This window comes from Alligator sinensis, unplaced genomic scaffold, assembly GCF_000455745.1.
Source record: "Alligator sinensis unplaced genomic scaffold, ASM45574v1 scaffold599_1, whole genome shotgun sequence".
In the NCBI taxonomy this organism is placed as follows: Eukaryota; Metazoa; Chordata; order Crocodylia; family Alligatoridae; genus Alligator; species Alligator sinensis.
In genome coordinates this window covers 2,121,999-2,149,471 of record NW_005841968.1, presented here as the reverse complement: position 1 = coordinate 2,149,471, position 27,473 = coordinate 2,121,999, and the positions used below count along the sequence as shown (strand labels likewise).

The 27,473-nt window shown below is 43.0% G+C and overlaps 1 protein-coding gene across 1 annotated transcript in view; it reads left to right on the top strand.

The window, feature by feature from the left end:
• KMT2C (lysine methyltransferase 2C) overlaps positions 1–27,473 on the top strand; it is a 282,429-nt gene that overhangs the window by 37,938 nt on the left and 217,018 nt on the right. The window contains 2 exon segments of the mRNA XM_025200451.1: positions 249–337; positions 23,821–23,959. Of these exon segments, the coding sequence (XP_025056236.1) occupies positions 292–337; positions 23,821–23,959 (185 nt within the window). The 5' untranslated portion in view covers positions 249–291.

Here is a 27,473-nt window from a genome sequence, read left to right as displayed (position 1 = left end):
TATGGGCTGACAGCTGATTAAAGGTGTACTATGTTAGCCTTTTACTGCTAGGGCACTCAGTTGCCATCAACACAAAAAAGGGCAAGGAGCAGCTGACTTATCTAGGTTCATAAAAAACGGCTTGACTTAAGTTCCTGATAATTTAGTGCTGGTAATGATTCAATGAACATAAAGTGATTCTGAGACTAGACAAATTTAAACTGAATATATTTGTTAAATTCATGAACAAAATGTACCCTTTCTTGTAGGCCTCGGAGTAGAGGAAAAACTGCAGTGGAGGATGAAGACAGCATGGATGGGTTGGAGGCAGCAGAAACAGAAAACACTGTGGAAACAGGTAAAGAGAATACAGTATCGATACTGTCTCCTTGCTGTTTCTCTCTCTCTCTCAAAACTGAACACAGTTATGCAGGAATTTTGTCTGTTTTATAAGGAAGAAGATAATTCTCTTGCTTTAATTTGCACTAGAAAACCAATATTTACAAAGCTATTAAAAAGAGACTGCATACAACTCTTTTAAAGTAATTTAATATAAAAATTCCTCAGTAATGTAAGCATCTAGTGGCTCGGTATCTCTCACTTTAACAAAAATAAAACTTGTGAAATAGTAGCTGCAACCTGCCAAAATACAATGTTATTCATATTGCCCCGTAGCAGCAGTTAACCGAGGCAAATTATACCAAAGGGATAGTCTAACGCTACTGCTCCTTACTGCTGTTTGGGAAACAAGTTAATTTCCTGTTCTTGTTGTTATAAATATTTATATTATTATCACCCAAAGACCTTGATTAGGATTGGGACCCCCTTGTGTTGACCTCAGGTATAACCCCCACCCGAGAGGGCTTACATCCTGCAGACACAAGCAGCCGAGAGAGAGCATACAAATGAGTGAGCATGGTGAAGATGTGCCAAACTTTGTTAGCTGCAAGCATGTCATCATTTGCCTGTTTTTTAACGGTGGGTAGTGGCTGGGACTGAGTGAGTATGGGAAGATGAAACCTGTGAATGCTGTGACCGGTAAGCAGGTGTCTGCAAGAATCAAAAGTGTAAGGAGGTTTTTGAATGAAATAAGGAAGATTTGTATGACCTCTTAGGGAGCCTTTCCCCATTCATGATGGCCAGATTTGGGGAAAAGGTTGGTTTCTAAGGGAGGCATGGGCTGGTGGGCAGTGAAGACTGGGAACCCCAGCAGAGTGTCAATTGTACAATTAATTGCTAGCTACTAGATGCAAGGTGTGACGAGAAACTTGTTTGATATGGTTTCGATCAGCACTTCCCAAACTCTGACAGATTGTATCAACTTAAAACAATTCAACCTTAAGTACCACCAGCAAATTTTTGTGATATAAGGTAATTATAATAAATACGTTAATGCTGTCAGGTTGTCTGTGTACCACTGATAGATCATTTTGCATGGGATGGTTTGGATAGGGATGATCCTGCCTCGGGTGGAGGGGTTGGACTAAGATGACCTCTTGAGGACTTCAGGGGAGTAATCAAGGCCATAAAAGAGGATATTGCAATTGTCAAGGTGTGGCGTTGAGGGCTTGGACAGTGTATACCCATCCCTTGCTCCCTGCCAGGCAAGAGACTGCTGAAAACAGCTTATAGGAGTGCATTCAGGAGCCACTGTTGAGATAAGCGGGTGTTATCCATGAGTTCTGAAGGGATCCTGTCAGAAGGACTCATGCAACAATTTACTTTTTTCATCTGACAGTGCTTTATTTAGTCAGCTGCGTTTCCTGTCTCACGCATGCATGTGGTGACATCACTCACATATACCACATATACCACCATGGATACCACCATCCAGGAGCTACCCTGGATGTTTTTCCCAGTAACGAGAGTGATGAAGCAGAAAGTGATGTAGCAGGCAACGGTATGGCTGAGCATGTCTGCTGCAGTTCTTGAATCTGCCCATTATTCCCTTATTTCCCTCTGCCCCACTTCCTTTAAACATAAGCAAGGGAACAAGAGAAAGTGTGTTTGTTTTGAAGGAGTGTAACAATCTGTACTGGTACTTGACTATGTAAAGGATGCAGTAATGACTATTTTGTTCTGGCTGTACACTTCGTTACCTAGCTCATCAGCACCCCACGTGTCATTGGCTGAGTTCCAGGAATAGTGAATTTTAGTTGGAAGAGACATGGACATGCAAAACATCTTTAAGACTGTAAAAAGAGATGCAAATAAAGATCCTCTCTTTCCCCTGTGCGTCCCATTCTCATACCACTTGTTTATACCAAGGCATCTTTGCACCTTTTTGGCAGTGTGACAAAGGGTCCTTGTGAAATGAGACCCACATCCACTATATTTGGTCAAGACGGTACAAATTAGATTTAAGGTGACGGTCAATTTAAGCAGGTTAAAAATCTCAGGTCTCATACTGTTGAACTTAAAAGTGTGGAGCAGGAAAGCAAATGATTAGTGGTTTTCTAGGCACGGTTTAGGGCTTGAATCATTTAGGTAGAAAGTTTTTCAAAACCAGTGCACTGCTAAAAATACTTGTCTTGGACTAACGATCTGGGGCTGGAGGGGTCTGATTCTAGTTAGTAGTTCATTGTCATTGTAAAAGTACTCTTGTTTCTTCAAGCAGAAGTGCATTCTGCCAGCCCTTGTATGTGGGTATAATTTATTTTTAAAAGCTCTGTACTAAGATGACCATCCTTTATTTCATTGGAGGCCTTCCTTTCTGGCAGACATGCCACAAGTTAAGCCCCATCTTTGTCCAAATGCCATTCTCATCTCCATCCCCCAGAGGCATACCTAATAGTTTGTGCCTTGGGTGCCAGAATGGTAGCAGGGGGCCTTGAGTTTCCAGACATGCAGGCAGAGCAGCAGCAGGATGTTGCTGAGAGAGGAGGTATCACCACCAAGAACCAGGTAAACCCTTTTTTGGTTCTGCAACCCCCACAGTTTTATTAGGGCTAATGAGAAACCTAAACCCTTAGTATGGCAACAGCTGCAGGGCCAGTGAGGTCTTAACCTGACTTCTGGCAGTAACACTTCCTCTTGCAGAAGCATCCTGCTGCCTCCACTCCATGCAGTCAGAGACTTGAGTCCCTCTGGCTCCATTGCACCAAGCACCTGGGGCTTGCATGCCGCGCACACAGCGGCTACCTGTGGCACGCGTGCTGCAGGTCGACCATCTGTTTGATTGCTTTGCATCTCTTGGGCTGAGAACAAAAATAAAATAAAAGCATTTCTTGCAAATATCATACAGAGATGTGGAAAAACACACTGCTGTGTGCTAGTCACATACAGGAGTGTTTGACAAGGGAGTCTCAGGGCTGGGGGGCTCCACATCCCTTATGAGCTGTGCTAGCTTTGTTAAACCTTCTGGCTACTGCTGTAACAGGTGTCTTTACCCTATGAGAACCTCAGTTTGCATCTCAAGATACTTTCAGTGATGGGTTTGCCATATACCCAGTGACGGCTTCAGGGTTCTTACCACCCATGGGACAGAAAAAGCATGGCCCTGACAGGGTACTGTCTACAGTATCATATGCTTTATACCAGTTAGTGCCCCCATGCCAAGAAACAGAGCAGCACTCTGGCATCTGCAGGACCTCATGAGGTGGCACCTTCTGAGCCCATGGCATTGACAGGGGATTTGCATGTCAAGTACATGCCAGAAGTCTGCCTGAGCGGTGTCCCTTGGGTTCCCTGGAGTAGCTTGTTCTCCCCTCAATAGGGAGACCCTTCAGTGGGAACTCTCCTAATGGGGTTGCCCACAGCTGCACTCTCTGGGTCCAGTTGGGAGGCACCCTTAGCATCCAGGTGGTTCCATGGGGCAGTGGGATGAAGTGCACCCAAGGGCTGGCTCTGGGGCAGTGCCACTCCATGGGATCCTTGTGTCATGGTGGCATATAGCAGGGCCGAGGACTCCTCATGGGGCAGTGACATGGGAACCTCAGGTCTGGGTGTAACTGAGGTCACTTGGGCCAGAGTGCTTAGTGTGGGCTGGCACCAGGGCACAGAAGGCTGCATGTGAGGTGCCTTGTACTTCTGGGGTGATGGGGCTGGTCTCACTCTGGGTTCTCTGGACTTGGAGCTTGCTGCGAGTATGCAGGTCCCAGGCTGGGGTGGGTCTGGGCAGAGGCATATCTAACAAGTTTTGTGCCTTGAGCAAAACCTTCCTGCATCCTGAGGTGTGCATGGGGCATTAACAAGTACCAGAGGGCCGGGTGAGGAAAGGAGGGTGCTTGGTCTTACCTGTACCGTGGAGGCAAAGAACCGAGTGCTTCTGTTTGTGACCTGCTCAGGGCTATTCTCTCCTTTCCCTCTCTACAGCCAGGTACTGGGGACAGTTCTTCCCTTCCCCTCCCCTCCACTCTTGACAGCTGGGCAGCAGGGTCTGGTCTCCCCTTCATCCTGTCCTGAACCAGAGTGCTCTGGGCTCTTCTCTTCCCCCTCTGCCTCCCTCCTTGTGTTCAGGCGGTGAAGGGCTGTTTCCATTCAGCCAGGCTGACTTCCCCATGGAGCAGGCGAATGAGGCACAGGGGCAGGAGGGCTTCTGCTGGCCTCCCAGCCAAGGCAACACGGACCCGGGGAGCTGAAATGCGCCCCTTCAACTCCAAACCCTGCCCTTCCCCTTTTCACTTGCAGCCCTGATGCTAGCCCTCTTGTGCCACCCACAGTGGTTGCCCATCCTACTTGTGGCATGCATGACATGGGTTGGCCAGCCCTGCTTTATTTGGTTGCCTTTACAAAGGGTGGAGTTGTGCACAAATTGCCATCTATAGCTTCCAACAGTTTTTAAAAGGGGAATACTGCAATACTAAGCAGGCAGATAAAGGGGTCCTTGGAATTTGGAGTCAGCTGAAGTAAATAGAGCTTGATGGCAAGGTAGTGCCGCACCTCCTAGCCACATGAGCCACAGTTTATTAGATGCTTATGCTGCTTGTCTGATTCAGTTAGTCTATAAGGTACACCTCTACTTTGCCTTCTGCTTGACTCAGCACTAGAACTAGTGACTCAGACTAACATGGGTAACTAGCTTATTCTGCATCTAGAGCTTGTTGTATGATTTTGGGTGAGTTGCTTCACTTTTCCATATCAATAGATTTCTTTCTTGGCTTCAAGGAAAATAGATTTTCACATATTTTTATATTTTAGGGAAGAGAAAGCCCACAATGTCAGAGCTGTCGAATAGTTGACTCTTAACAATGCTGAGGCTATAGGAAATAAGTTTGCTTGCTCCTATACATTAAATATGTGAACCAGCATACATATGACATATAACAAACATCTGAAAAACTGTTTAAACATTAGCACCAATGGTTTAGACATACCAGCGTATGTGTGATTAATACAGTAATGTACAGTGTCAGAATTTGTCTGTAGCAAAACCATGAGCTTAGGCTTGGTAAGCAAACTAATAGCTCTGTAACAAAGAAAAAATGTGTACTGTATCCATCCAGTTTAGTGAGCATGAAGACACCTAAGTCCTTGGAGCTTGATCAGTTTATGAAAGAAATTGCTATATTTACTTGAACATAAGACAAGGCTTCCTCCTCCAGTCAGGGGGAAAAAGCCCCTCATCTTATGTTTGCATACCAGCAAATCCTCCCCCCACCCCCATCTAAATATGCTGCCTATCATTAAACTGCTGCTAGAAGCAGCATGTGCTTAGTCATGGGAACCATCTGTGAAGTTGATTGAATGCAGCCTATGCTGTGTGCGCCCATGAAACACGTGGTCTGTATTGGGCAAAACACACTGATAGGAACCTTTTTTGTGTGTGTGTGACCCTTAAAAACAAAAACCCCAGACAGTTGTTCCACCAGGAGGGAATGGGCAATACTAGGCCAGAGCCAGCCCTTAGACCCCTTTGATGCCAAATTTTTGTGCTTGTTTGTATTGTTTTGTATTGCTTTGTTTTGTTAATTAAATTGTGTGTCTCAGGCCAAATTAGTTCTGAAGTCTTTTGACAAAGCAGAGCTCATTCATTCAAGTCTCCAGTACTACCACTGGCAAGTATCCTCCCTTCCAGACTCTTCAGCCTGGAGTTTCAGATACTCCTAGATCCATGGCAGGCATCCTATGTGCGGGCCCCAAGCCTGGAGGCCTTGGAGTTCAGATGCCCCTGACTCTCGCTTGCCCTTAGCCAAAAGGCCAAAGGAGCAAGCAAGGGAGAAATCCCCCATCTCCATAAAAATAAAGTGTGTAGCCGAGATCATCCCATTGGAAAGCTATAGTAGGGGGTCCTGCCCACAGTGCATTGGTCAAGTTTCCACCCTGAACTACACAACTCCATTCAAGGTGATCTTGGCCTGGTGATCATGGTATTTCTCCTGCCAGAATGGGGACTTCACTTGATATGAGCCAAAAGCCTGAGAAGTGGCCAAAAATGCTTCATCTTAGCCAAAAGGCTAGTGCAGCCTATCTGAACAAGATAAAGAGCTCATTGTGCTCAGTCTCCTTCAGCACCGTTTCCAAGTCTTGATGAGCCACTACAATGCATATATTTTTTTTCTTCCTTTTTACTCCCACAGCTGAGTTATGCCTGTCTTTCCCATTTCCAGTGATTCCTGTTTCTTCGCCAGCCTTAAATGTCTGGCAAACATCACCAAATGGGGCCCCAAACAGTTCACACAGAATCCCGCTGTCGCCCCCTTCTCTCAGCCTCTCGCATACAGTTAGTGTGGCTCCACCTCATGGAGGGTGGGGACCAGGTTGCCCTATGCCTCATCTGCATATACATTTTTGGAGTGTCCCAGGGCTTGTGACAAGAACACCCTTTCTAGTTGCAAGTTGGGGGCTAATTAGCACAGGGATCCTTTGTGGGGGTATGTGGAGTACTGAGCGGTGCTGGGCTGTGGCGTCACATTGGCTTGAAGTGCTGTTGATTCTGCTGGGGCCCAGCCCCAGGAACTGTATGATAAGTTATGAGCCTTTTGGCTCTAGACTCATATTTTGCGTGGTTTGTACACTTCTTGGCCTTTTGGCTCAGATGAAGTGTAGCCCCGATCACCCTTGTGGTTTTCCCAGGGTGAGACCTGCCTCTTGCACTCCAGGCATGCTGACCCCTGCGAGTTTCCCCAAAGGTAAGAAACTCAACATTTTGGCATTTTGGCTAGGAGCAAGCAAGACTAGGGGACACCTGAACCTCTGGGCCCTGGGCTTGCACTCAGTATGTCTGCCACAGATTTAGGAAGTATCTGAAGCCCCAGACAGATGAGTCTGGGAAGGAGGATACTTGCTTGGTGGTAGAGCTATGCAGACTTGAATGATGGGACTCTGCTCAGTTGAAGCTACTTGACTGTTGGGCTTTACTCAGTAGACTTCGGACCTGATTTGGCCCTTGAAACAAATAAAAATTAAAAAAGTTTGTACTGGGTGTAAGTACGTACAAAAGTGGTTCTCAAAATTGTGTTTATGGAGTATTTGTGGTGAAATTTGCAGCAGTCAGGGTTGGGTCCAGAGTCAGACTCACAGCAGTCTCCTGTTCTCTGCAGTTTTTGCCCTTTCCTTTGTTGCCCCCCCCCCTTCCTCCCCCCTTTATAGTTGCATGCAGCTCACGTCCACATTGTGCTTGAGGAGGAAGCAGAGCCTGATCAGGGTCTTACAGTGAGGGGGGACAGGAGGATGTCGGGGGGAAAAAAGAGGGCAAGGGGGGCACTTGGCCTCCCACACCACTATTTTCCCTGCTGTAGCAGTGGGAGGGGGATGAATTCAAGACACTCTGGTTAGATTCTACACCTGGAAAATTGTAACAAATGTATACATTTTTCACATATAGAATCTGATTACTGGGTCATATAATATTCAGGGTCATCTTGTATTCACATAAACAAATGTATACATTTTTCACATATAGAATCTAATTACTGGGTCATAAAATATTCAGGGTCATCTTGTATTCACATAAATACAGTAAATGAGGTGGTTACGTGTGATAGTAGGGTGTTGGATTTGATGACCAGTGGCCCTTTCTATATTCCCATAAATTCTGTATATATGTAACAAAGCCATGAATTTAAGGTTTGGAAAACAAACATCTCTATAACAAAGGAAAAAAATGTGTACTCTGTCAGTTTGGTGAATATATGAATACTCACAGAGAGCCAGAAACTATTCTCATACTTGTGTTTAAACCAGCAATCTCACTCTTCCTGCCTTCTGTAGGCCAAGAGGGTTTTTTTGCAATCCTCTGTCTTTGCCCATGAGCTCCCTGTGCCGCTGTCCCATTCCCTGTTTCATGGGAGCTCTTTCATGACAGGGACTGTTTTATCACCTGGTCCTCTGTTCTTCACCGAGGCAGTGGTTCTGTGTGCTTTCTTTTTGTTTTGCTGTATTTTGTGGGTCCCCCCCCGTAAGCCAGGGTCTCGCCCAGACCATCAGAATTTGCATCCTCCTTGGGTGTTTTTGTATGTGTGCTTTTAACGTTGGGTTTTTCAATGCACAAAACTGCCAATGCAGCTTCAGAGATGAATAGTATAAAAATCCAACGAATTCACAATTGTAGTCCTCACAGCAACTACCTCTCTGGCTCTTGTAATGTATGCAGTTAAGACATAATTACAATATAGTAATACAAATTACTATGCATGCTTATGTGAAACAAATTAAAATTATTGTTAGAATTTAAGCCTCCTGATTCTATATTTAAAGCCTCAGAAATATCCCTTCATCAGTGTATCTTGAGTTAGGTGAATGTGCAGGAAAGATTGTGAAGAGTGCTTGCTCACACGCTTGCTCTTACAGGCATGCGTACGCGCGCGCACACACACACACATACACCCCCCCCACACACACGTACACACACAGCCACACACACACACATGCATGCATACTTGTTACAAGATGTTTACAGTGGATTAAAACAATATTGTATGGGTCTGACTTGGGTTGTGCTAAAATAGGAACACAAAGGGTCAAGGGTTTTTTTTTTTGACAGCCTCCCTTGTGATTTTTGCATACTGAATTTGAAGGGTGCTGAAGATCCTTTGAAGTGTGAGGAGATCAGCAGAAAACACAGGCTCAGACTTGTCCCTGCCTGGCTGATCCCCCAACCCTACTGCAAGACCTCTCTTTAGGGACGTAAGCCCTGTAATATATCAATTAGTTTTTGAAATGGGGTGCCACTCAAGTCATAAAAAATATGGAGGGGTGCCTTGAGTGCAAAAAAGTTGAGAATCATTGATTTAGAGGAACCCGATTTTTCAGGGGATAAGTGTGCAGCTCTACTTAAGAATCAGGCCCTTTTATTAAATATATTTCAACATGAAGGTACCAAAATCCCTTTTGAAAATCTTAACTAAAACCTCTGCTTTGAAGTTCAAATTTGCCCAAAATTGTTCCTGAAGTGAATGAGCAGGTAGCAATTCAAAATTGTGATCCTATCAAATTGTGCTCCCAAACACACCACACCTACACTACAATACTATAGTTTTCACAAGGGATCAGCAAGGGGAGGAGGGATCAGAACAAGCTAAACGTTGGGGTGATGGTTCCATAACAATAGTTGGCAGGAATGACCAACCAGAAAGATTTGAGTGGTGGATGTTTTCTGACCAGTGCTAATTTCACTGCATTAAGTTTAAAAGATGCATGGATCTGTTAAAAATGGTGAAAAAATTGGTTCAAGTAAGCCTACTTGGAGATGGTACATAAAGAAGCATTGTTGTATGTGAAGTACAGCTTTTCTCTTAAACATGTTACTTTGTCTTGCTCCTACTATTTTTTTAGTAGCCTTTCATATTTTATCAGGCTTTATGAATAAGAGTTAATATATCCCAACTATTCGTGCAGCCTCTGTTTCTGGTTTTTCAGCTTTTCCCTTATCACTGGGACCTGTCGTTTTCTGCTTCAGGACTGCCCGTTGGCTTTCTCAACTTCTTATTCCAGATCTCTAGTGCCTGGAGGCTTCCTTTGTTCACCTCCACCTTCTTCCTCATTGTTTTTTCTTTGCTGGATTTCCCACCTCATCACTTTTCTCCCCTTGGTGAATGCTGTCTGGTCCTCCATTCTCCCAGACTTTTCTTCCTTTCTCTCCCCATTTCCAACTTGCAGCTGCAGCTCAGAAAACCACCCCTTTTCCCTCTGCCTCCTTAGCACCTGTTCAGACCTCTCCATTAATTACAGATTATTTTTTTCCCTATTCAAGTAGCTGATGCATATTAGTTCAGAGTGAAATTTGTTCCAGATGCCAAAGATTACTTAGGTCGTATTTGACCCCAGCAGTTTTTCCTGCCCAGAGCAGGGTGGCTGGACCCAATGATCTCACGAGGTCCCGTCCAGCCCTAAACTTCTGTGAATCCAGTGAGCAATACAACAGTATCACTTGTGAAATGGCTACCTTTTACTGATGAAACCAGAAATGAGAGTTTAAAAATCCCTGTAATTTTGCTGCCTTTTTCTAAGGGAGTCCACTTAATTGCATATTTAGAAACATTAAGAGTACATTGAGTAAGTGAAGCATGTTAGTTTGGGACCCCACCCCCCCATGGTATTGTAAATCTAAAGAAAGAAATAATAAAGCAAATACAGCTGAGTAGCCTCTTTGTTGGTTTGATGTTTTTTGCTGTGGCTGAACACTGAACTCTCCCACTTCTATTCTTCTGCTGTAGATTATTCTTTTCCTGTATTAGTTTCAGCAAATTTCCATGTAAAGTATATTTTGCCGCCTTCTTGGTTCTCCCTTTAGGTTTCCTGAAATTGAATTCTACATGCTAATCCTTTGATTATTGCCTTTCTTTTTTGAAAACTCTCATAAATTACTTGAGTCTTTCTTAGAATCCACAGTCCTTCCTATCTTTGTGTCATCTGCAAATGTTGAGACCCTACATATTGGCCTTTCTTCCAAATCACTTGTGTATTGAGTGAAATAAGATTAGTGCTACTAGCGAGTCTTTTGGGAACCCCCTCTTGATAAATCCATCAAGAAGAATTTAATTCTGTTTACAATGACATCTTACCCACCAAATGAGTCCCTATTCCAATTTTTTTTCTCTCAGTATTGTCGGGGGATTTCCAGTGTGATAATTCATAAAATGCTTTCCTGAAGTCAGGATAGTTATATCAACTGAGATCACTTACCCCTCATTATTTTTTATCTTTGGTAACCTTATTATAGTGCCCACTGATCACTTGCGTTTTTACTAGATTCATGTCGATGACTTCCTGATGACTTTTGTCCCTCTAATTACCCTTTTTCATCCCTGGGCAAAGCACAAGAGAGCCAGAGACAAATAGTTCTCCATCAAGGGGTTTATCTCTGTAATAAGTTTTCAAAGATGATTGCGCCAATTTAGACCACAAAGACCCCCTTCTTTAAGAGAAGCTTTCCAACGTTTTTTTTGGGAGGAAGACTAAAAGCAAATTAATTCCATATCTAATGTACCAAGCATCTCCTACCACAAAAGAAAAAAAAAAGATGACTCCAGGAGGGAAAACTGAGGTGTGAGATAAAATCCGAACTCATTGAAACTCTTCCTGTGAGTTTGGCAGAGCCATGGTTTCTCTGTAAGGTCCATAGCAGGCTGCCATGCAAACAACACCTCTAGATAGTTGAGCATACCTTGCAGTGATGGAAATGGTATCTATGTGTACATACAAGTAAATGAGAAATCCAGTTACATTGCTAGTATTTTTAACCCAAAGGTAGGTCTTCTATGCAACTCCCCACCCCTTCCATCCACCAGAAAATGCTGGTAGAGAGCGGGCTGGTCGTTATTGTTTGAAAGTGTTTTGTTTCTGTTTTCCCCCTAATCTGGTAACTTTGTTTATAATAAGGAATCCAAATGGGACAGTAAGAGCTACTTGGCATTTGCATTTAAATCAACACAGGACCTTCCTAGCAGCCAACATCCCTTCTTTGGCTAATGATGATATGAGATGTGATCATGTGCGCTGAAAATGGGACATTTAACCAGCTGAGCTTTTTCCTCCTGGCGGGTCAACTCCCTCCCCCAGGGTTCTTTCAGTCTTTCCGTAGTATAATCCCTTACTTCAACCCAATCCAGATAGTAGCGGGGCTTTCTGTGGTGTTTCGGGGCTGGAAAAGTCCCTCTTTCATTCAGCATCCTTTTCTTTAGTTGTGCCTGCAGCTGTGCCATGTGTGGCCAAAACGCTGAAGGTTTTTTTTGTTGGTTTTGGGTTTTTTTTTCCACAAGAGTTGCCAAGAACTGAAAAAACACCCTCTGGTACAAAGCAAGAGGCTAACCAGATCTGATTGTATGTTGGGCATTTGCCAGGTCACTGACTGGTGACGAGGAAGTCTTCTTTGCGTCAGAAGACTGCATGCTGTGCACTGAATGTTAAAACTTTTAAGTTACACCTCCTTATCTCAGATGCGATGACAGAGATGAGTGGCCACAAGCCATGTTTATGCACAAACTTTCTTCTCACCACCAGTTATATTTCCTTGCTGCTCTCTTTGGACCTCTCTCCTTTTTTGTAAAAGTCATGCACTCCAGTTGCAGCTTTCATTGCATCGTCCTCATCCAGAGATGGAATTTTAATTGCATACAAATGTCTTCTTGCCACGTGACTTCTGAACATGAAGTCTAGTCTCTCTTATCTGCTGTGGCCTGTTTTGGACCCAAAACTGGTTTCTTCAGTAGATTTCTTAGCCATGTTTGGCCATTGTTAAAAAATGACATGTCCCATGCTCTTTAGTTAATGTGGGAGAACTGAAGTTAATGTTAAGCAGAAATGTCAATGAAGTTGAAGTTAATGTTAAGCAGAGTTGAAGTTGCCTGGCTTCCTTTGGTGAAGCGATTGACTTTTCACGTAACCTGGATGATCAGCATGATGTATTATATCTTGCTTAGTGGATATTTTTTTACTGTAGAACATACTCTACAAACTGGTTTGCCTGAAACTTTTAACTGACTCAGCTGCTTATACATTACAAAGATGAGAAAAGATGATTGATACAAATAGTTGCCACTTATTATGTTGCCATTGTGTTAGAAGCAATTCTAAAGCAGTTAATTTGTTTCTAGTCATTCACCAATGTACAAACAAAATCTCAAAGCCCAAGCATTGCCATCTTTTCTTTGTTCTGATGATGTTTTAAGCAAGAATATAAATAGAAAAAGATAAGATTTGCAAATGCACGGGTAGGATTCTTTTCCTGATAGTTTACCATATTGGGATCAGTGATTTTGTATAGGATAAAATTTTGTTCTGAGGTCTGGCTTCAATGGTTTTGGTTACTTGTTTCATAACTGGCAAGGAATTTACATTCATGTATGCTATATTGGTGGCTAATAAATATAGGTAAAGAAATCTATTTTAATGCAGCATATGGTCTTCAAAGAGGAACATTCTTATGAAGTTTAAAACTGAGTTTTCCTGCAGTGGGTTACACTATAGGAACCTGAAATATAGCAGTACTTCTGGCGCCAGCACACCCCTCAACATACAGTGATTTTTAAACTGCCGTTCTCTGAATGCTGGCTGCTGCTTCCCAGAGGACTGTCTGATCACAGTGACACTTCTGCCTCCCAGGCTAGGGATGGAAATTACATATAAACCAATATAAGCGAGTGGAAACGGGTTCAGACCTGTAACTGAACAGAAGTTTAGTGCACATGAACTGCTTTCAAATGGCTGAAACCGGTTTAAGATAAACCTGGATGGATGCAGTATGAAACTTTACCTGACTTAAGTTAGAGCAGTCCCTGGAACTTGTGTCCCAGATCCCCTCCTGACTCAGGTTAGCTCACAGTCCCCCAGTACCCCCAGTGCCTTTGCGAGGAGGCATGCTGGAGTACAGGTCACTGCTGTAGCCCAGTGCTTAGCTGGCTCCACCCCAGGATGGGGCTTGGCTCAGGCCAATGACCAAGCAGCCCAAGCACAGAGGTAAGGGTGGGGGGAACACAGGTAAGGCTGCCCCAAGGACTGGACCCCTTTGCTGCTCCCTATCCAGCGCCTGGCCAGTAGGCAAACAGCCCGAGCATGGAGGTGAGGGAAGGGGGGGCTGGGGTCAGGGGAGAGAGGCAGGGCTATGCTCGGGGACTGGACTCCAGTGTTGGGGGTGGGCAGGGGGAAATGGACCCTGGTGTCTTCTGTGGGGGCTGCAGTGGAGGGGCTTCCCCCCTATTCAGCCCAGCCCAGCTAGAGGGCTTGCCTGAGCCCCTTCAGCCCTGCCTGTCAGGCACTGGTGTTGGGAAGGAAACGGATCCCAATCCTGGCCCCAGGCCCACCACTGGCATCCGCCATGGGGGGAGGAGGGGCCGTGGCAGCCCCAGCCCAGACTGGCCCTGCTGCTTATTACGAGTCCCCCATAGCTGCTGGCTGTATCCTGCCAGGTGCCTCTGGTGCTGGGCTTAAGGCTCTGGGGGATGTGCCAGGCAGCCCTGGGGGCTTGTTCCAGATGGCAGGGTCCAATCCTGTCCTCTGTGGAGGGCTCTCATCCCTGCCACCTGGCATAAGCCCCCTGGGCTGCCCTGCACATCCCACTGACTCCTGGCACCAGTGGCTGGGCAGGCCTAGGGGTTTGTGCCAAGTAGCAGGGCCCAATTCTTCTTTTTATGGGGCACCCCCTGGCTGGGTGGGGACAGAGAAACCCCTGGGGCCTGCCTCCCCCTCCCCCATGAGAAGACCCTAGCTCGGGGGCTGAGACTGGAGTGGGGGGCTTCCTCCAAAGAGCTTTGAATCGATTTGGACCTTTTCATTGGTCTCCTGATTTGATTCGGAGATTCGGCTGCTGGATTGGGCCAAATCTCCAAATTGAATCGGTACCCGAAGCTTCACACAGTTCTATAAATCAGTTCCATCTCAGGCTTTTTGACTGTCTGTATGTAGCACCAGCGTCAAGCCACCAAATCAGATTAAAGTAAGGTAGAATACACTGAAGACGTGTCCATGTGAGCAGTTGCTGTAAGAAGACCATTTGCTTGGCAGTAGAAGCGACTGGGAGAGCTGCCTTCTCCCAAGCTTTATCCCAAGCAACAGAAGTTTGAAAACTCTGGCCTTAGCGGGATCTCTCTTTTTTCACAAGCTGAAGAAGTTAGTGACACTCGATCAGGAGTAACTCTAAGGGCTGAGGGCACTGCTGTCTGCCAGAGGTCACAACATCTATTCCGAACTTAAAAGGTTGTTAAATTTCTTGTCACACTGGTGAAGGTAGCGAAGCCTCTCTTGTTATATTGCTGTCCTGTCAAGCAAATGTCTTCACAACAGTATGTTGATATTACTAATCCCCCAGCATGCCTGTAAAATGTATGGCCTCACACAGAGCTTTTTGCAGCAGTTTTCAGGTGTCCACACCCAGGTTGCAATGCATTTGCTTTGAGACTATTGCCATTGCATCTTGCAAGAAGCTGCAAGTGTGGACAGGTGAGAACTCTGGAGCTGCAGGATGGTAATTAGGGTTCCTACTATATTTCCTTCTGTAATGCTTCTTATCGTTGATGGTTCTGGCATCTCCGAGCTTTGGCTTTGTCACTTGTCAACCACTCTCCATTCATCCTTACTGAGAGCCGACAAGGCTCCAAAATAAAAAATGGGCTAAATAGCTCAGCAATGGCATCTTCAGTGGGAGTAAAACATGTATTTTTTAACGGTTAAAAATATTATTTAGGTGCTTATCACTACATGTTGAACATAATTTAGCAAGTTTTTTCAGTGTTGGGTATAAAAGGCCTAAGATGTTTTCACTTAGGCTATTAAAACATTTTGTCAGAAGTTCACATTTATTTTCTTCTTTGCTTTGTTCCCTGTGTTTTAGGATTTTTTTTGAAGGTGATGAGTGCTTAGGTTACTCTGATAGGGCCTGTACATGAGAGGGGCTGCACATGTAAAATAATGCACATCTCTTGCTGTCGGGCGGTTTGCCATGGGCAGCTTCCAGGGAAGCATCTTGTGGATCTCAAGACACATGCAGAGGTGTAGTACTCGAGTTCAGTAAATACAGGCATGAGAAGAACTAACCAATTATGGTTGGAGTATTATGATCCCAGCACTTGTTCCTGCCCAGGGGAGGGGGTCGGGCTTGATGATCTGTTCAGGTCCCTTCCGACCCTAGAAACTATGAAACTATAACCAGTGAACTTGAGTTGTAGAGCAGGAAAAGCTCCGTAGACCCAATCTGTCTCTGTCTCTCTACCTTAACAGAGGGATCATCTTCCAATTCCCAACTTCTGTAGCCTTCTATGTAAGAGAGTGTCTCTACATTATAATTTCTGTCACATCTTCCTTCTTAACAATTACTACAGAAATAAATTAACACGAAATTCCATAAACACCTATCTACAGAGGAGAGGTTGCAAGTATACCACTCTAGAGTGAGTCTTTACTAGTCACTTCCCTATTTCCCCTTTTCTGCAACAATTTTAACAAGCCTCTTTCAGGCCTTCAGGAGGTTTCAGTTTCCTCCCAGACCGACAAAGTATCCAATGCAGTTTCTAACATTTGGTGGAAAGCTTCTCCAAGTCTTGATAAACTCGAGTCCTTGAATCCTTACACTGGGATCTGACTCGCTTGCACTTTTGTCAGTGCTGCTTGCGCACATAGCACCAAGTTCTTTAGCTACAGGACCACTGAGGCCGATTTCTTCTTTCTATATATTTGCATTGTCTGTGGGCCCATTTCTTCCCATAATTATTGCTGCGTATGTTCTAGAACCATTGGTTTCTTGCTAAGACATTTGTCCAGGTTTGGGTCGCGATGGCCAAGACGATCATCAGGAGGGATGAATGTTTGCAAGTACACACTTAACTGGACTGAGTTTCTCAGAAGCTGTTAGACCCAAAACTGATATCACCTCCCTACATGGCACAATAATTGGAAATTTTTACACGCTGTTTTCAGACTGGATGCTAGCAAGCATCTCTTTTCTAGGGATAAGTCTACCTCCATGCAAATAGCTTTTCTTGTAATGCATTGCTGTAGCCTTTCTCTGCAATGCTGCAAATAATCTAATCTGTAATTGGAGATTGTATCAAATTCCCAAAAGCACAGTTCTTACTCTGTCTCTTTAGTCCAGTAACATACTGATCTATACTTTATCTTGGTTTCTCTCTGCATATTAAAAAAAAAAAATCTGTCTGTCTCATTCTGTTTTGGCGTACAGTGTTACTCAGATGTGGATGGTATTGTACTTAACTGCATATTATGGCCTTCTTCAAGGTAAAGGAGTTATAAACAGGCAGGGCATCCTCCCTTCCCCCCACTATATGCAAGCAGATGCATGATTTAGCATTTTCATTTTTCTCTTCTGCCACTGTGGCTGCTTGGTACCGTTCAAACCTTTGTCTGAATGCCCTTCAGTTCTCTGTCTGACATCAGAAGGGCAGGTAGAGGTTGCAAAACTTCTGTGACTCACCGACTATTTACTTAGACTACCATGTGCACCAAGATCTGTTATAATGGCCCTTGTCCTTTTATGTGCCTGTGTTGCTCCACTTGCTCTCAATTCCCAACTTTCTTTTTTCTGTATAGATCTCATATTTTTCAAGTTCTTTCTCATTCGCTACTTCTAACACTATATAGTGATCAGCAGGTTCAGTAAGCACAGGCATACATGAATGAGAAGAACTAACCGGTAAACTTTAACTGGGGAGCAGTAGGCAACCTCTGTCAAGTGCTGTTGTCTCTTTCTTACTAACTACTCTGAGGTAACATCTTCTAATTCCCAACTTCTGTAGTCCTCTATATATCAATTATAAAATCTGCCATTACAAGGCGGAAAACAGAAGAGAGAAGGGTGATAATGTAATAGCAACTTGACACATTTTAATCATTGCACTCTGACATTCTCCCAGAAGAAATCTTTTTTTTTAGCTGGTCTCATCCTAGCCACCATTCATCTCCTTTCCAGCTCCAGGCTGTACAGTGGAGTCCTTGCAGAAAGTCAGTCCTGCAGATGTCAGGGAAAATTGGCTTCATGTGCATAAATCCCCAGCGAGACCTGCACAGCCCAAACTGGCCCCTGCAACACTTCATTACATATCTAGGAAGCAGATATCGGAGAAGGAAGTTGTCAACGCAATTCAAAAACAACCAGTTTGAAGGGTACAAATAAGAGACAGGAACAAAGAAATCTCCCTACATTGTAGCAGCTTTTTAATTAGTTTCTTGTATGGCAAACCTGGTAAAAACTTACCTTTTCCTTCATTTGCTTAAGACATCTGTTCCGCTATAGAGGCTGGGAGTAAAAATTCACTGCGGAGGAGAGAATTTTAAACAAGTACATTTGAATACATTTATAATCTATTTGAAAATTGTTATTCAACCTATATGGAGGCTTTCTCATGATCTTTATGATCTTGTGAAATCTAAAACCAGTCTCTTCCACCTGAAATCTGGTCAAACAATTGTATTTGAAGAGGCCAGAATGAAAGTGGTGAGCTTCTGAATTGTGGAATCAAATTATTCAAGTGAATTTAGCCTTGCCAACTTGAAAATAGTTAAATTTGGTCTAGGAAACAGTCTATAAATATTATTTATAACAGCAGGTTACCTGCATACTTAGGCCTTGGCCCCCTTTGTGTGCTAGTTAAAAGGATATAGCTGCTATTGTTGATTTGAACCACAGGAGCACAAAGAAGCCCAAGGAGACTGATGGCTGGTTGTGCTAGGCATTATATGAAAAATATAAGTGCCTGCTCCAAACAGCTGCCAGGATTGTGTTGCAAAGTCTGTAAAATGTCTTTTGCCCACATAGATTTGCTCTCAGAGCCTTTGTACAAGCATTGATAAAACAATGTTTGCACAGTCTCTAAATATATCTTTTACTTGCACCTGTGTATGCTTGTGCCTTGCATGAGGCTCTTTTCCTTCCAGGTTGGACAGATAACCTACCCTGGCCTTCTCCAGAACTGCAAGGCAGAAGGCTCTTTGCTTTTTGTTCAATAACTGTTTTGATTAAGTTTTTTATCATGTTTACTGACAGAAGTAAAAACTGAATACCTAATAGAGGTGAACTACAGACACTTGATAATTGTGCAATTATAGTTTTTTTCCATTCCCCAATTCCCCATACCAACTCATTATACATGGTAGAGATGTAAATCGGGAGAGGAGCAATTATTAAAATATGATATAAAATAAATCATTATATCTAATTGTGAAGCTGATTGACAGATTTATTTTTATGATCGTTCCAAGGTTCTCCACTCCCATAAACCTCAAAGCATGCAACCAAGTCGGCTGCACAGTCATCAAATGTAACATAAAGCAGTTAATGTAATTTAGCAAGAGTTGCCCATAGCAACCTTAAGGAAGTTGTAAAAAAATGTTGTCCCCGCTTCTTCCATTATAGGGGCATCACAGATCATCTGTTTCCCTCAGACTGCAGCCAGTGCTGGACTCCTGTATTGCAGGAGCTTCAGGCTGGTGAAATGCACTCTCTCTTTACTTTTCTCACTCTGATCCCTGTGGCAAATCTGCTTTCTGAACCTTCTCCTCTCCTCCCATCTCTTTTGCCCTGGCAAAGCAGGTTGTTGCCTATAAAAAGTCATGCCTCTGAACCATGCTATACCCGCTGCCTAATTTCAGACTAACATGGACTACCACTTCTGTCTTCAGCCTATTGTGGTAACATAAGCATCTTCTGTATCTCTATGATATGGATCTTCAGCCTTCCAAAGGCACTGTGAGCCACCATGTATTGCTGAGACAGTAGTTGAAAGATGGTTTGTTTTGGTATATTTCTGGGAAAATGTCTCTTCTAGAAAGAGCAAAGATAAGCAACAGTTGCCAGGGTAGAGAGACCTCCACATCTCCTCCTATGCAGTGGGGACAGAAGTGCTACTTGACCGGTAGTGGTGGCCATATACATGGCCATTTGGATCACGTACCCAAAATTGCCCTTCAAGGTTTAGAAACTTACCAAAAACTCTGTTCTTAATGGCTGGGCTGGGCATTAGCTGCTTCAGGAACCCCAGAATGAGCTAGTCTCAAATCCGTTGTAGGGAATGCCACATATGGATTGGCCAAAGACTAAGCTGCTGTACAAGTACCCCACACCATTGCAAGGACTAAGCAGTTCAGCTGCTGGCACACTTTGTTCATGTGCTACAAAGTGGAAAATGTCAAAAGTATTTCTTCTTTTTTTTCAGGAAAACCTTTATTGCATGGGTATCAGAACAGCCTTAGCAGGGTTTAGTAACTGGACCAAAGGGACCCCTGTGGTAAAAGAGCAATAAGGGATGTGCTGGTAAGAGAGTCATGGGATCTGATGTGTGATCTACACAATTGTGCTTCCTGCCATGCTACAAGTGCATGGCAGGAGCTGTGATTGCGTGATCATGTATCAGATCTCATCATACCTTATTGCCAGAGCAGAGGGAGCCTGGGATCATAATTCTAGGCTTCCCCTGCACCAGCAAGAAATAAGCTCCTGTGGCTGGGATTCCCTGCAGCTGATGGGACTCCCAGCTGTATGGGCGTATGGTGGGTCTGTGGCACTGGCAGCCCTGGTCAGCTGACGGGACTCCCAGCTGCCAGGGCTTGCTAGTGCACCCCAGCAGCTGAAAGCCTGCATCTGATGAGGCTCCCAAGCTCTGGGGCACCTGGTGGGACCCACAGCCAGGAGCCCCACTAACTGCTCTGGGCTCCCAGCCATGGGGTTGTACCTGGCCACACATTCAGTTCATGGCATAATAGGAACAAATGACGAAGTTATTACCAAGGATCCTGAATTTCCCTGATTTAAAAAAAAAAAATAAAAAAAATCACAAATTCTCAGATTAAAACCCCCAAATCCCTGATTAAAATGAAAGGCCACTATATATATAGTGGCAGGCTGGTAGGCTTCCAAACTGCTTTAAAATTGTAAATATATCAAGAAAACATTGGTGTCAACTAATAGCTATACATGTATAGGTATCAGTTGATACCAATGTTTTCTTGATATATTTAAAAATTTAAAGCAGGTTTGGAAGCCTACCAGTGCCTCAATCACTATAATAAAATAAATTCTAAATATCTGTACATTTTGGTATTTGATTTGGGGTATTTTATCATGGAAAATCAGAGCTCCCCCTGCCCCCTTCACTCACAAAACGCAGGTCCAGGCCCCTCACTCCTCACCCACAGCCCTGCTGGTGCCTGTAACTCTCCCTCCATGGCCCTGCTGGTGCCTTTCGCTCGCCTCCCTAGCCCTGCCGGAGGGGGCCCCTGCTGCCAGGGCTATGGGGCTGGGGACCTGGGTCTGCAGCCCCCCTGCAGCAGTGCCTGAGCCCCAGCTGCCACCCACGGGAGGCAGCAGCTGCTGCAGTCAAATGGGCTGCCTGCCTGACAGCCCTCCTCCCGCTCCCCCCGCCCCCTTGCAGGCTGGTACTCTGCCAGCCTGCAAAGAACTTGTTGTAAAAGTGTAAAAATCTGCAGGTTTTCCCGTTAAAATGAAAAATCCTCATTTTCCTGGGGTAAAGGGGGAAATCTGCGGTTTTCTCCATTTTCCCCATATGAAATGGAAAACCCAGATTCCTGGTTATTGCACACTTTTGTAGAGTAATTTTGTGGCTTATTCCTTGTTTTATCATGCCATTAATTGATTGAATATGTGGCTAGGTGAAAACTTAAGGTGCAATTTAATTGGTCTTAAGTGTAATATGTGACAGGGCCAAATACTCCTTAATTCAAATCAGAATAGCTCTACTGTGAATTTGGCTGTTAGTCTCATACAGAAGCTCTTCATAAATGTGGTTAGTTACAAGTCAAATAATAGCTTACCTGGAACGTATTTGTTCATGACACAAGGAAGACTTACGATTTCCGATCTCAGGCTGACAACTGAAGTGTAGGATATGCTTTCTTAAAGTTGCAGTTTTATGTTGTCATTTTTTTCTTTGTACTTCTTAATAGTTTATTTAAAAAAAAACTCAACATTTGTGGTGACTTTCTTCAAAGCCCTTACCAGTCATACCAGAGGTTCTGCTACTCCCTTTTTCTCCATCCAAATAATGTATCTTCTATAACAGTTTACTTTGCTGTGTTTTGAAAATGTCATTTAACCTGGAACTTGTTTTGACCTTTATTTATTTTTTAATCCTTTAAAAGTGAATTTCTGTTCTTTGCTTAAGTACTCTAAATCCATCACTGATTTACCTTCACTGGATTTGATTTTGTAGCGGCTAATTGCATAGATCTCTTGCTGCTTCAAGTGAGCATTTTGCGTGTTAGCTACAGGATCTTCCTATTGTTAGCATCAAGATAATGGGATTCAGTGCATCAGATTTTTTTTTTCTAATCTGATTAATTTTTTCCCCTTACATTTTCTAGTCAAACCAAAACTATAAGTAGTGAAAGCTAGAGAATAACCTTAAAAAACATGAGTGTCTGAAAGTACTGTTGAGTTAGAGAAACTTGCCCCAAAAGTCTTGGTATAAATATCAAGCGAATTACATTTAACTCCTAAAGTATTTCCTTATTCCCAGTTCATTTTTATATGATACATTTATATGTCTACACATGATTATTACTGGAGCAGGTAGCAATCTCCATACTTAGGTTCTCTATCATTTTCCTTTTATAAAGGATCTAGCAGCCTCCTATTTGGGAAGCTATTTTACCTGTACAGATTGCAGCTGGCCTTCTGTAGTCAGTAGAAGAAATCTTCAGTATATGGAAGTGTCTTTTCTTTGTACCATGAAATTCCATTTATATTTTACTGAGAGAGGGGGAACTAAAACTTATTTTCCAATTTGTGAAAGTGAGGCCCCAAACCTGAACTCGGTATCCCTTCCTTCCATTTTGGGAAAGGATTGAGTAAAACTGCCTGTGCCACAGTGTGAAAGTCATTAGGTTCAAGACTAGCTGATGATTCTTAGCGATGATTTTGTGTTTCCATATAATACTATTTATTTTACATTTTTCTTTAAATACTAATTTTAAAAGCTCCTAGGAGAGTGCATGTGTGTGCATGCACACGCACACACACGGACACAAAGAGCATAAGTGATCAAGCTTTTTAAAGATGATTTAGGTCACAAAATCAGGAACTTGGGAAATGCCAAAATGTATTACCCTTGCACCATCATTCAGCCGCCTTGTTCAGATTCAGACTTTAACTGCATGATTGCATACAGGTTTTCCACAGGATCTGTGACTCAAACAGTGCAGGAGATGGAAGTATAGTACAAGTAGGCAGAATTAAAGTTACACAGACAATGTTATTTCCTAATTTAAGAGTGCTTAACTTTGTGTTTTGTACACATACACATGTATTCATCTGGCAGTTCTTCTCTTGCTTAGGTGAAGCAGATTTTTTTTCCTTGCACAAACTGCTTATATATAAACATGCAATTATGAGAAGTTTGTCAGTTAATTTGTTAATTAAGCCCTTTTTGATATGTAAGTTAATGAGAAAGTCATGGGATTCCACGATGTCATTTGAAGTTGCTGACTGCACTTCAAGTAGCCCAGCTGTTCTCAAACTCAAGTCCCCCCTATATTTAGACTGGAGGCAGTCCTCAGAAATGCGAGCTCTGAGGTTTCACTTGTTTCTCGACTACAGAAAAAATAATAGAACTGCTCTTCTGTTGTAAAGAATTCCACCCATACTAGGTCGGACTCATTGTGTACTCTGGTTTCGTATTTGAAACCTCTGGATTTATCTTGTGAATCATGCGTAGATGTTTCTACATGCAACCGCGCTAATATTGCACAGTGCTCTGAGAAGTATGCAGCTCACAGCTCGCCAGGGCGGTGTAGCAGCCTGGTTGAGAATGACCAAGGTCGACATTAAGCTAGATTTTGAAGAGGAGTGGTCCTCAGTCTGCGCTTTCTGTCCAGTCGGGTTAACCTGACCAATCTATTTAGCAACAAAGCGATTTGTAGAGGGGATTTTTTTTTTTTAACTATTTTTTTTTTATAGCCACAGAAATCAAGCGTTACACAAATTTCTTTCTTGTCAAACAGAAGTCAAAGAACAATCTGCAGAGGAGGATGCCCAAACCGAAGTGGACGGGAACAAGCAGCTAACACCAGTTCTTCAGCGCTCAGTATCTGAGGAGTCTGCAAGCTCCACTGCCTCCGTTGGCGTTGAAGCCAAAACCAGGTTAGTGAGCCAGTCGGATGCTGAGTCAGTGGTGGGGGCAGGGCTGGGAGTTGAGTAATGCTGCGGAGAATGCCGGGAGTACAGGCTTGGGACAGAGCTGGTGCTTTGAAGCATTAGCATCAGCCTGTGTTGGCAGCTGCTATATTTGAGACTGATGGCTTAATTAGTGTACAGGGGGAGTGGGGGTGGAAAAGCCTGTTTCTTGAGTATTGTCCTCAGTGATCAAGCTACACAGGAAAACTTCAGTATTACAAAGTATTAACTGTTTAAATTAAAGATTTGGAAGCTTGAGTGCAATTGGATACAGCGTAATTACTAGTACAGTTATTTTATTAAGGAAAAGGTTTGTAATAGCAGTAATGTAACATAAGAATTACTTTGGTTCAGATGACATTTTGAGTGTTTTGGAATAATCGATGTTTAAAAACCAGCCCTCCTAGTTTTCATAAATTCTATTTTATACATTATCCTTATGTCGAGACTCGGTAATGTGCAGATAAATAATAGCTGTATTGACTTCCCCCCCCCTTGCACTTTGGGTATATGCAAGTCACAAGGCTTAATGGAAGCAGCAATTCTATGACCCAGGGAAAAAGACAACATGTATTGTGGGCAGGCATCACGGAAAGGATTTCTCACAACTTCAGTAGAAACCTTTTTCGTATCCATGTTTTCAACACAGCTACTCCTCCAACAGTGGGGCTCTTTCTAGTGCAGAAGTTGTCAGTTTGGGGAGGGTTTAAAATGTGAATATGTGATTCTAATAGATCTGATAAAATAATTCAAGTCGTCACCGCCACCTAATTCAGGTTTGAACCTGCATCGTAACCATCTGCATCACGTACCTTTTATTTGTTCACAAGCTTCTGTAAGAAGGGAAATTATCCACAGGAACCACACTAACAATATTAAAAACCTAAAACTTTTATGTGCGCATGTAGACACAAACACGCTATTTTTGATGGAGTTCTGTTATGTTATCATTAAACTGACAACCAAATAGACATTTGAGGGGGTTTTTATGTCAGGAGTTTAAAAAGGTAGGATGGTGTGTAAATCTTTAGAGACGTTTTAAAAAAAACCCTCAGTTTTGAAGCTGTTTTTTCTGAGATACAAAGCTACTGATGATGGCTCGTTAGGTGAACATTGCAGTTCTGCTTCCCAGGGCAAGGCTGTATCTGGACGGAGCAGTCATACCTCCTGAAGTTTAGAAATGTTTGTATTTTAGGGAAACCATGGAAAAAGGCTTTGCAGCCAGCAAAGCTGAAATTGAGAGCATGAAAAGGTAGCAAAGGTTATGGTGAAAGAATGTGAATGCACTGGCATTGTTCCGCAGGTCTTGCTCGCAGTAGTGCTGTGAGAGTAAATGGGACATCTTGGATAAAGGGTTTGTGCAGGATTTTTTATTTTTAGGTGAAGTTAAGGTTGAAGTTGCAAGGAAGGAATAGTGTAAAGGACCTACAAGTGAAACGTTTTACTGAAATGAATTACTTACATTTTGTAGATGTTCATTAGGAAGGAAGTTACAGTGTAACTCAAGTGCATCAAAACTGGAACAGGCAGATATCAGTAATTAAGAAACCAATATTGCTTCTGTGCAATTGGCATTCAGAGCTTTATTTTTTGTACTTCTCCCTGATCCCTGTCAAGTCTGAGGCTGCGTGACAGACCTAAGAGTGACAACTGGGACCGGAGCCAAATTTGTAGCTCTGAGCTACATAGCACAGCGTATATGTGCATGCTAGTCCAAGAAAGAGTTGGCTATTAAAAGGAGTGGTAACAGCATTTGGATTAGACCTCAAAGTAGAGTGCTGTAGATATCAGGATAAATAGTATTAGACATGAAGCAGGCTGAAAAAGAGGAGTCTGTTCAGAATCAAGTAATGGATTATTGACCACTTGCAGGGAGAGGCAGCAATATCAAGAAGAGAGAGTCATCAGTCATGGCAGTGTCATCAGTTCTCGCAGCATTTCTGTGTGTCAGGATTTTGGAGCATTCTTCCTTGTTGTTTTCAGGATCTTCTGAGAGCCTCCTGTCAGCCCAAGATTTCTGGCTGAGCTGGAACTGATAAGTTGCTTCCAGAGGAGCCTGCTCCCTTGCTCTTTTCTGCTCGCAGCTCAAGGAAGTAGCATCCCAACGGGCTGGCAAGCTGCCAGGAGCTGGCCAGCTGCAGAAACCACTTCTGTTTACTTTCTTCATTTCCCATTGTCCCAACTCCAAGCATTCAGCAGTCAACAGGGCAGCTTAAATTCTTAATTTTAAAGATGATTTAATCTTACAATATTAAAAAAAATAATATTGCGGGTTGTACGTTTCAAAGGGATGTTTTCAAAATTCCATTTGTGGAACAAAGTGCATCCCATCTGTTTAAAGTGTCAGATTTTTTAAAAGAAATGTTCTGGTTTTTTTGCTTTGTTTTTGAACAGGCAGCATGGTAATACTCTACAAGGCAAAAGAAACTGCAGAAGGTAGAACAGGTTCCATTTAGACGGTGTTTTAGTATTTTCTAAAACCAAGGAGCACGCGTGGATAGGGACAGTAAGGTGCCTGATGAAAAGTAACAATTTTGCTCCTTCTGTTAATTTTTTTTTTGGTCTTCAAAGGTGGGGCATTGCAATGCTCCTCGTAGCACTTAGTGGAGAAAGAAATTAAATGAAGAAATTATAGTGTGGTATAGAGATTGGATAATCCTGACAGAATAATCTCCTGCAGTGATTGGCAAAAGAAGATAAAGAGTGAACTGTGCTTAGTATTACACACAAAACTCTGTTAAAAGAAAGTTATTAAGGTTGCAAAGTTTAAGCACTCAGTTTAAAAAATGCAAGATTAGGGCTTCCTGTGCAACCCAGATTACTCTCTTTTTTTATACATGCAGTATTTAATCGCAAGATCATGCACTGCCTTTTCCACAAGAGCTCTTCTTCCTACACGGGGTAGATTTGTTATGGGGATGAATTAGAAAATTGGGGGTGCTTTTGACTTGAATTTAATCTCTTAGACCCAGTTCTATTAGAAATATTTGGATACCTAACTCACTTTGAAGCCACGTGCTTCAGTTTTTCCCCATCTGCCCTTACAGAGACATTATGAAGCTAAATTTAATATCTGTAAAGTATTCAGATACTAGAGATGAGCTGCATAGGAAAAGCCCATAAGGCTTTAGAGAAGGGTTTCAATAGTATACAGTAAATGAAGCCAAGGGCCATGCATTGAACAATGAGATGAGAACAAGTATTTGAATAGTGACTCGCTAATAGAGTACTGAACATTTTGTGTACTAAATGAAGCAGATGTCCTGTGGGGGAAAAATAGTATATGGACATTGAATGTTAAAGACTATATATGTACGTGCACATGGGAACTCAATTAAGGTTACTAAATCTAGCATTTCCTAAACTGAGTGCTTGACATTTGTAATTTTAATGTTCTTGTAACTCGTGTTTTTTTTTGTGTGAAAAAATCAAAGTGAAATAATGTCATCAAGTAGTACTTTTACCGACACCTGCATGGTTC